The 10,732-nt window shown below is 37.2% G+C and overlaps 2 protein-coding genes across 2 annotated transcripts in view; both read right to left on the bottom strand.

The window, feature by feature from the left end:
• Positions 1 to 1,348: 1,348 nt before the first annotated feature.
• Positions 1,349 to 3,172, bottom strand: LOC107866000 (WSC domain-containing protein ARB_07867-like). The gene is given in 1 exon segment (NM_001324904.1): positions 1,349 to 3,172. A coding segment is annotated over 1 exon segment (1,707 nt). The 5' UTR covers positions 3,142 to 3,172; the 3' UTR covers positions 1,349 to 1,434.
• A 707-nt stretch (positions 3,173 to 3,879) lies between these two features.
• LOC107862616 (E3 ubiquitin-protein ligase RGLG2) overlaps positions 3,880 to 10,732 on the bottom strand; it is a 7,539-nt gene continuing 686 nt past the window's right edge. The window contains exons 2-12 of the mRNA XM_016708248.2: positions 9,542 to 9,774; positions 7,079 to 7,163; positions 6,854 to 6,994; positions 6,662 to 6,775; positions 6,463 to 6,560; positions 5,370 to 5,449; positions 5,183 to 5,288; positions 4,940 to 5,067; positions 4,631 to 4,832; positions 4,307 to 4,363; positions 3,880 to 4,224 (exon numbers count right to left, since the gene is read on the bottom strand). Of these exons, the coding sequence (XP_016563734.1) occupies positions 4,144 to 4,224; positions 4,307 to 4,363; positions 4,631 to 4,832; positions 4,940 to 5,067; positions 5,183 to 5,288; positions 5,370 to 5,449; positions 6,463 to 6,560; positions 6,662 to 6,775; positions 6,854 to 6,994; positions 7,079 to 7,163; positions 9,542 to 9,769 (1,320 nt within the window). The 5' untranslated portion in view covers positions 9,770 to 9,774 and the 3' untranslated portion in view covers positions 3,880 to 4,143. The remainder of the gene's footprint in view (positions 4,225 to 4,306; positions 4,364 to 4,630; positions 4,833 to 4,939; positions 5,068 to 5,182; positions 5,289 to 5,369; positions 5,450 to 6,462; positions 6,561 to 6,661; positions 6,776 to 6,853; positions 6,995 to 7,078; positions 7,164 to 9,541; positions 9,775 to 10,732) is intronic.

Below are 10,732 nucleotides of genomic sequence, written 5' to 3'. Positions count from 1 at the left end.
AAGTAGTAGTAAGGTCTTCATACACTCTATTTTTTGTAGACTCTACATATGAAAATTCACTGGGCATATTATTATTATTGTATAAGATATTTTTATTTTTATAGATATTTGAAAAAAAATTCTTTTATTTAATTTATAAGTGACAATAAGAGATCATTATGAGTATATGAAATTGTGAGAGTTTACTATTATAATTAACACCAACTATTTATAGTGGCAGAGCCGGCCATTGGCTAAGGGTTTCCCCTTCGGCCAAAAAAATATACTATTTATATATAATTAAAATTATTTCTTATGTATATATAGTAAGTGTTGAATCCATTCGTTTAGTTTTTCTTCAAATATTGAACCCCTTAAATTAAAATCTTGTTTTAAAAAATGGCAGAGCAACATAAGTCCCTCATCAATTTAGAGACTGACATCAAGTTGAATCTAAATTCTGGCACATAGTAAACATTAGTAAGTTTAGCATCTTCTGATATATAGCTTCCCATGTGAGTAATAGGGGAATCCTTCCCATTAGGCAGGCTAACCTTTTCTCTCTTATGTGAGGCATTTCTCTCTATATCATCTAGCAAGTGCAGTGAAGAGGAAATATGATGTGTAGCTCCGGAGTCTACTACCCATTCACTATTATGCACATTAGAAGACAAAGAAAGGATTGTACCTCTGTTTATTAAACACACTTCAATCTGGTGATAAATCAGGTAAAAAAAAAGTGAACAATTGATAGTTAATGTATATTTTAATATATAATTGTTGACAATTCAAATAGGAAATTAACACTGATAGTTGAAATATGAAATTCAAAAAAAAATAAAAAATCTACTTTTTTGTGTTTTCAATGCATTCTCGCTTCTCTGCTTCTTTTCTTTTATTTCTTGTTTGGGCGATGGTAGTTGAATCATGACAAATTTTTCGTCCGTTTCATCTTTCGTTTGGACTACAGTTGTTGAATCATGTGATCCAGACAAGTTTATCTATAAAATTTGGCATACATGCGGAAGAATTTTCATGATCTCGTAGCCATAGTACATTTCTACATTTATTATTTCGAGTATATAACAAGTATTAGAATATGACCCCGAATTTTTGTGGAAATAATTCGACTAAACGATTGCATGTAATAAGCCTAATTCTAATTCTCAATTTCGATTGAAATTTGAAAATAGTGGTTCAAGTGTCAACTTTAAAAGTCAGATTGAAATGTCTCTAAAGCAAGTGTATTTGGAGGCATTGGAGATCTCTTACTACTTCTCCAAAAAAAAAAAAAAAAATACTTGCACTTCAATGACAAATCATAAGCTACCAATAAATAATAAGTTAATGTTATCCATTAGCATGAAATGAGTAGAAGAAATCTTAATCATTCATAACAAAAACGATATTGAATACATTAGCACTAGAATTCATAGGTTATACAATATGATTAATTCAAGTTGAATCAGCATGAATGAACTTAACCCACTCAGAAATGCTAGGAATTCCCTCGTTAACAACACTAAGCAAATAAAATCCACTGGGTGCAACATTAGCTGATGGAGGAGCTTCCACAGTAGCATTCCACCAGCCATTTGCATCGCTTATTATCCGCGTGCACCTGAGCCTCAACAACCTTTGATTCATCGACTGAGAATGTGTCGTAAATGGGGGAGCATATGCACTAAAAGCCAAATATTCACCAGGCTGGCTTTCCATCAAAAAGCGAACCAAGAATTCATGACCATACACGACTCCTTCCTTGCCCTTGATGTCAATGGACACGTTATGAGGCCTTTGGTGGCTGTATTCCTTGCCCATATAGTCCGGCATGAATGCCTGTAGACGAAGTTCAGTAGGGTGACTTACATTTTTGTAAGTGTATTGATCATTTGGATTGCTCCCTGCTACTAGTACGCTTCCATCAGGTACGAGAATTGCTGATGACTGATACATTCTTGCGATTTTTGTGGATTTCAGAACCGTGAACCTTCTGCCAACAATTTTCTTGGGGTTGTATAGGTAAGGTTCAAGAGCGGGGCCAGCTGCATTTCCCCATCCAGAACAACCCCTCTTCGCGCCATTTATGATTAGCACATGTCCTGTTGGAAGAAGCACCATATCGTTCATCAGGCGTGGCCCTGGCATGTTTTCCATCTTCCATCTGTGCTTATTTCCGGAGATCACCATTCTTCCGCAACTGTTTAGAGCTGTCAAGAATTTACCCTGTCGAGCAGCTGCATTCGCACCTGAAGCTGCCCCTCCACATATCATGACCTCCACTACGCGGAAGCCATCTTTCTGATCCAGTGGAAGCATAACTGATGATCCTGTGCTTGGATAACTCCTTGACCCCAATCCGGGGATTCTTGGGAATTTCTTTTCAACCTTGTTTTGCTTGTAGTTGAAAAGAACAGAATCCCTGTTGGCAAAAATGAACAATTTGCCATCAACGGAAAGGTGAACAATTGGATAAAGATTGTTACCTTCATTTCCGTCATTGGTTTTCTGCAAGAAAGAAAGGTGAAAAGCATTTCTATTGGTTGACATTTTCGGTACAAACTCATATGAGAAGGAACCGCGTCCTCCAACAACAATGATCCTGTCATCCGTCGGGAGAAGTTGGCTAGAAGCGTACCAACGCTTTTCAGCTAAGTGTTTTTTGTCTAGGTTCCAATCACAACCATCACCACTTGTACAAGGCCCAATGTAGTGAATCCTTGTCGAAGCGTCCCCAAAGCCCCCTGATTGAACGATCGTTCCATTGCTCAAGATGGAGCCAGAAGACGAGAAAGTGTCAGACATGAGATTCAAGTACCTGACACTGTTGTTGGAAATGCTGTACTCAACAGAATGAGCAAAGCAAGCTGGGTCTGACATGTCGTCACGAGTGCCCTTGCATCTTGTTCCATTGAACCGATGGCGGAGCTGGTATCCCGACCTGACAGATCCGCTCCGATCAAACAGTATCACAGTGTTCCAACGGGTTAAAGCCATATGCACACCCACCACTCCAGTGTCGTTCAGCAGTAGGTTCCATGTACCTTTTCCTTCTGGAGAGTGGGACACCACAGCTTTTGCTCCGTATGAAATACGACAGTGCAGTAAAAGAGCTGCACCGATGATGATGCAGTTGATTAGTCTCTGCGAGTGCTTCTCCATGAGATAAGAGAAAAAAGTGTGGAGAAATTTTCATCGAATACCTTATGGTTTGAAAGGATATATAGGGAGTTACAGAGGAAGTCATGCAAATGGGAATCAACAATCTTGGTCATTCTTTCGTATAACTAATAAATGGTTAGGTAGTTCTTGCCATATGAACCTTTTGTGTGACGATTCATCACTAAAGAGAGGGAGCACCAAACAGTCTTTAACACACTCAAAGACATTCATTCTGCCAGGCAGTTTATAACTCAATTTAAAAGTGCGATCTCCAAGATGACTTGCAGGAAAAAAAAAAAGACGTAAAAAAAAAAAATGGCTCAGAAACTTGATGAACGTTGAATATATCACAGAGAAAATGACAGACAGAATTATACTTGTTGAAGCACCTAAGGTTATCAAACTAATTCTCATTTAGAAGCATTTAGATAAAGCATAAATCTGCTTGCTCATGAAATTGATTTACAAGAAGTTTATTTGATTTTCCCAATCTTCTTTTCCATATTATTTGTAGCTTAGATCATTGTGCCAAAGCCTAGTGCCCATTAGAGGAAGATTATGCGGCTCAGCTAAAACTGGTAACCACAGAAAATCTGATCCCATCAGGACCCGCTATCCGAAGATTGAGGAACTAGAGATTTATTCTAGAGAAAATCTTAACAGTTGCATCCAATCAAGAATCAAAATCGGAAATTATCGTGGTTCTCCGTTTTAGTGAAAACTGAATGAACACAAGGATTTGCCCAATGAACACAGGTGGAAAGCAGAAATTTACTTGCACATTGAGCACCAAACTCAATGAACAATGAGTGGCCTTCAAATAAAAATCTATGTACAGAGCAAAATACTGAAATGTATCATCTCTAAATTAAAAGGACATCTAATACTGCTGACATTGATATCCATCAGCAAAAACTAATTTATGAAACAGCTCCCAATAATATAAGAATCAGACGATTTCTGAATAGCAGCAATTTATTCTTCCATCAAGAGAAGTGAGACTCAGTAAAGTCTTATCCTAGTTTGAATGCTGTCCCGGCAGATGGGGCACAATTGCAGATCTTGCCCACATTCACAACATGTCTGCATATAAATGAGATTCTATAAATATATGTAGTTTGATACTGCAGTATGAGAGAGAAACTGAGAACCCGTACAACTATACCTGATGTCCGCAACCAAATGCCATGTCCTTCGGATTGGTTATGCAGATGGGACAAAGCTGACAAACCATGAAATGTGAAAGTAAAGATTTTGAAAGTCCGACAATATGGAACCAAAACTCAGAAAAGGAAAAACAAAATGGAGATAAATAAGAACAGAATGGAAATCTTTCGATCATTGTTGAATATGAACAGATATTTGACAAAATCGGTTCAGAATGAGCCCTTTTATGGGTTTATGAACAGTTATTAAGTGGTAAATCAAATAAGAATGAAACAAGTATCTGACCAGCCAACCTCAATCAAACAGAAAAAATCCGGCTTACATGATTATCTGCAGAACTTGCTGGATGACTTGATCCAGCAGCTGATTTATATCCGCTTCCAACAGCTGAGTTGTGTCCGCTAGAAGAAGGTGCACTTGGACGGTAACTACTGTTTTGTGAAGGTTTTGATGCACCAAAAGAAGCAGCACCATAGCAAGGAGGGTGGAGAGGAATCCTGTCAATTTCATTCCCTCTACGAACACTGCTCAAACAGTGCAAGCAAACCAGTGAGAAAACAAAATGAGCAGAGACTGAAAATGAAATTCAGTATAACTAGTAACAGATTAACGAAGAGAGTTAAAATTGTACCCCAGGATGTTCAGCTCCAAAGTTGCTTTGTACTGAGCAGGTATTTCCATCAATGCTGATAAGGCAAATTCTGCTTCTTTCCTGGACCGACCCACATTTTTGGCCATGATATCTGTAAAATTAACAAACTGAAGAAAAAAAAAAGGAATACTTTAACACACATGGAAATAAAAAGTAAAGGCAATAAGAGTTAACAAATCAATACCATCAAAAACAAGAAAAGAAACAGAAGTAGTTACTTGCCTGGAAATTGTCAAAGGCTCGAGCAGGGATGTTGTCATCAAATTCCCTCATCATGTCCCATGGCCCATCTCCAACCCCAACTAAAACAATTGACAAGGGGTATTGACTGCAAATAAAGGTCAAGAGATATCAGGAATTATTTGGAAGTAGTTCATCAAAGAATTTTTTTATACAGCAAAAAAATTACCTAGCTTTAACAATTGCTTCAACCGTCCTCTTTTCTTGAGGGCTTAATTGACCATTCACAGTATCTACACTTCTTGTAACCTGAAATAGGCTCTTTCATTTTAGATAAGCTATCAATGAACCATTTTATATGGAATTTGTTAATTGCAACATCTGCATGTAAAGCAGGTTGGCCATATTTTGTGTTGCTTATAATCACGAGTACACATATTTATCTTTATTTCCAACATACATACACCCTACAGTTCTTACTACAAATCTTTCTCTTATCCTTCTTTTGAAACAACTAGATGCATGTCCAAACCCATCGAGAAGGCGCAAAAGCTCATCTGACAGTAAATCACTGCCTTAATTTTATTTTTTTTTTGAAGAACCATCTTTTGCTTCTTAAAGGGTTTTTGGCAGAAAAAACTTGGGACTTCCATTTTCGAGATTTGCCAAAAGTCAATGAGAATCTAAAAGGGTGCAAGTGCAACTTGCAGGAAAACTGAATATAAATCTTAAAACTGGGCATTTTTAGGGCATGAGGGACCTGAAGATGGCTACGACTATCAACAGCTTTATCATTATTAAAATTTTCATCTGGGCAATCAAATTATCTATTTCAGTTTGGCATAGCCTCCAATGAACCCAAACCATTCCTTGGGGAGTGATAAGCACAACATTGAGGGCGGATACCATTGATTCTTACTTCCAGGCACTGCTTGCCCCTTACCAGTCAATGACAAGTTCAAGATACCACTCACCACATGGCACACACACGCACATATTTGGCATAACCTGAAGACTTCTTTTTTCAGTACAGTTCTCTACATGCAACACCAGGTTTTTAAGCCTAGGATAGTATTCAATCTTCCAGCTTTCTTATGATATCAAAGACCAAAATCAAAATTCATTTTCAATATCTATTCATCCATTATCTATGTAGATTAAAACTACCCGTCAAGTGATTTGTACACAATAGAGTGCACAAGCATGAAACAGTCACAAAATCAGTATTAACACACTAGGAATGGCCTAAAAAGAACACAGAATAGATCTGGTGACAAAAGAGAACATTCAATATTGCTGTATTATAGCAAAAGCAAATCTACCTGTCCATCTGCTATTATCAATAAAACATGGTACTGACCACCACTCTGCTCAACAATAGTGATTGCCATTTCAATAACAGGAGCAAATGATGTTGGCCCTGTAAAGATAAAAGAGTCATGCAACAGAAGAAAGGCAGAATTATACCCACTGCAGACCATCAGAAATAGGCAAATACGAGAGAGAAGACTCGAGCTGGACCTGCAAGCCTTAATTGGGGAACTAATTCTCTATATCTACCCAGTACTTCCTCGAATCCATTACAAAATTTCTCATCGGGGAAGAAGCTGAAGACTTCTTGATCATGTGTGGAGGCTGCAAATACACAATCAAATAAGACCTCTGTGATTTTAAAAAAAATCCAATTAGAAATTACGTGTTTAAGAGAAGTACCATCTCCAAATCCAAAACAAGGAATTAGGTTGTCCTCATCGAATTTTGACAGCGTTCTTCCAATAATCGATATTGCTTGTTCATATGGATTTTGGCCATCCCCAATGTGATGCAAACTTTTCCGGTGGAATGACCTTGCACCTAGTTCAAGAGCAGATTAGATGGGCAGTGATGTAACTCAACTATAGCCTATAGGTATTTTATTACAAAAAATTTAAGTACTACCAGTCCACTCATTGCTCTTGGTAAAATCAATGCCAACAATTAAGTTTGATGACTCTAACCCAGCACGTGCAAGGGCATCAGTGACCTAGAAAAGAAAGTTACATGGTTAACAAAAAAGAAAGCTATATAAAAAATTGTGGAAAAGTGATTTTTGAAAATAAATAGCGTTCACACTTCCTAACTCCAGCATTCAATATGGCATGATTAAAAGATTTGGTTCAAAAGCATCACGGGAGAACTGCATCAACTAGTGCTCTCAGGTTTAGTGACAATTTATTTTCTTTTTTTTTTTTTTTTTTAATGACATAGTTTCACTGATGGCATCACGCAGATGCAATGAGAAAAGGGAATAAGAATAACACGTAGTATGTTAGCTCCAATACATGACAGTCTATGCTAAGATCAGGGAGCTTCCAAAAAATTGTCAGGAAAATTTACAGGGGACAGATTGTACACATTAAATAGACACAAGAGACATCTATCCTTGAAGGAGTAATTTCTCATACTTGCCAATAAACTCATGTGACCCCACGTCACATGTTGGATCAACAAACTATTCACCAACCCTCTTGGAAATTTTGATGCTTTAGAAGCAAACTATAGTTTACAGCAGACAATTGGCATGCTCAAAAAGATAACTTTTAAGTGTTAAATAAAAATATGCAAAAACATTAAACAGAACAGTTGCTTCACCAAAGATAGAAAAGAAGGATGCATGGAAAATTCTTTTGGCAATAACCACGAGGCATGCACATATTGACAAATTAAATCACTCGATTCAACTATTCAGATCTGACCATTCTTTAGACCCTAAAACAGAGACATTGATAAAACAGGAGGCTTGAGAGACCTCAAGCATAATATATACTAACATCAGAGATCCTTCCCTGGTTCGAGTGACCTTGAATGAAGAGCAACGAACAAGAAGCAAACCACATCATAAATGTTGAATTCTAAGAATTAATGAGGGAATGACGATTCATCTATTGTATTTTCAACCAGACAAAAACTGTCCAACTACCCTCATGGTGTAGGCCTATGGAAGAGTATATGCAAGCTTAAAGATGAGTTCTTTCAACACACTCGGTTGGCAGCAGGTAATGGTGTACATATCAAGTTTTGGAAGGATAGGTGGCTGGACAATATCATTCTGATAGAGGAATTCCCTAGGCTGTTTCAAATTGCACGTACACCAAATTTTTCCATCTCTCAGAATAGGGAAGACAACACCAGGAATGTACTTTTCAGAAGGAACCTACAGGACTACAGGACTGGGAAATCGAAGAAGTGGTCAACTTGTTCTCTAGGCTAGAAGGTCAGGTGATAAATGCCCAGGAAGCAAACAAGCTAAGGTGGGACAGTGACAAGGATGGTAAATACTCAGTGAAAGCAAGTTATGTAATCTCATTTGCTCCTAATGGAGTGCTTGATAACTGGCCATGGAAGTTGATATGGAAGACAAAGCTCCCACCAAAGATCATATGCTTCAGCTGGACAGCTCTTCATGAAGCTTGCCTCACTCAAGATAACCTTAAGAAAAGTAAATTTCAGATTGCCAACAAATGTTACATGTGCCATCTGAACGTTGAGTCCAACAATCATCTATTTTTATATTGTAAAGTTGCCGTTGGCTTATGGAGTATGTTTATGTCTACATTTGATATTAATTGGGTAATGCCACATAGCACCAAAGAGGCCTTTGAGTGGTGGTGCAATTGGAGAGTTGGTAAGGCCATCAAGCCAATCTGGAAGATGATACCTTCTTGTATTTGTTGGTGCGTATGGTCCGAAAGGAACAACAGATGTTTTGAAGGTTTATCAACTCCAAATCACTCCCTTAAGGATAGGTGTCTTTTGTATCTATACCGTTGGCATAACCTTTCACCCATAGATTCCCCCGAGAACTTTTTGAACTTTGTTAGCTCCCTGGTACTAGTGTAGCCCTTTTGTTTTTGAGCTATTGTACTGCTGTCTTTCTCTAACTTTTTGTACTATTCTGCATCTTCTTGATGTCAGCAATGAAATTTCTCATCATCAAAAATAAGATGATGTACAACAAAAATATTGCATAGACTTATCTTTAGAAATGCACATTCTAATTTTACACAGCAGGTTCAACAGATTTAATGTAACAAATGAAGAAAAACATACGAGTTTAGTATTTCAAACAATTGCATATTTCAGCATGAATTTCTCATCCAAAAAAATTATTCCTCATCAAAAAGCATGAATTAAGATAGTACTAATGCCATGGGCATTCTTGCATTGTAACTCCCACAGATGACAACATGATTCTGTCGAAAATGAAGAAGCCAGAAGGAATGCTTGCATTCAGCATAAGTGAAATCACCAGCGACACAAACAAAACAGATTGAAGAGATTGTGGTCAACATTAGAAGTATCATAAAATTGCTGAAGATTTATCCTTTCACCCACTCATAGATTGTAAGTGTTTCACTTTACCTGTTCTAAACTGTTGTAGTCATCATCTATCTTTGAGTATTTCCTGTCGAGCCTTTTCCTTGATTCAGGAGGTGGACCACCATATGATTGATAAGAAGGTGGTGGTGGATAATTGTAGGTTGGTTGAGTATATGGTGACTGCGTATAGCTATGATAACCTGAATTTGAACTGGATCCATATGATGCATATCGACCACTAGTTGAACTCTTTGAACTCTTGCCACCCATGAAGTCTATGGACGAAAACAACTCTTTTAACAACAAACTTTTATCACATTTTCCGTAAACAAGAAATTAAACATGAAAGATGCCCAACTTATAGGCTAAAATGGGCACAGTTGAACACCAACATACAGGATGCTTGAACACAAACACTCCCAACAAGTTGCATACTATATAAACCATGAAAAGAGTTTGATGAGATTGGTAAAATGTTAGCCAACACTAGTAAAAGTTAAAAAGATCACCATAGCCTTATCGGGGTTCAAAAGTTCAAGCTTGATGATGAGAGATAGCAACTACTAAACCGGTCAACAAAAGAATGTGCCTTAAGTTCACAAGTGAGAAGTACAAGAGGATTAGTTGATACTAATGAAGGAGCAAAGGATGATACTGAGATTAAATAGTGCAAAGTATATGTGTCTAACTTGGCCAAGCCAGGCATGTTCACAAACAAGTCATTAAGATTGACGAATCAACCTCGCAAAGCTGATTTTCCAGTAAGTATCACAGGATAGTCATGTACGAATATAAGTTCAATAAAACATATATCATTAAAAAGTTGATCACTAAGTTTTGACCTAAATTCTTTTACTGAAACATAAATTAATCAAAGCTTAAACAATCAAATGTGGGTAAATTCAACTGAGTTTCTTTGTTATATTAGGCACCCTACAAACCTCTACCACCAAAAAGAGAAAACTGAAGAATAACTAGAATAGACCAAGAAATATTCTACTCCTCCCTTTCAATTTGTTCATCTTACTTTCCTTTTTAGTCTATTTCAAAAAGAAAACCTCTTTCCTTTTTTGACAACTCTCCAATTCCAACTTTCCACATGTCATGTGTCCACAAGATTGGACATTTTAGGACATTCTACATATTTTTAATTTAACACTACGAGATTCAAAAGTATCTTTGCATTCTTAAAATCCATGTCAATTCAAAACCAGACAAGCATGTTGAAACAGC

Source organism: Capsicum annuum, chromosome 3, assembly GCF_002878395.1.
Source record: "Capsicum annuum cultivar UCD-10X-F1 chromosome 3, UCD10Xv1.1, whole genome shotgun sequence".
NCBI lineage: Eukaryota > Viridiplantae > Streptophyta > Magnoliopsida > Solanales > Solanaceae > Capsicum > Capsicum annuum.
This window is presented reverse-complemented; position numbering and strand designations above follow the sequence as displayed.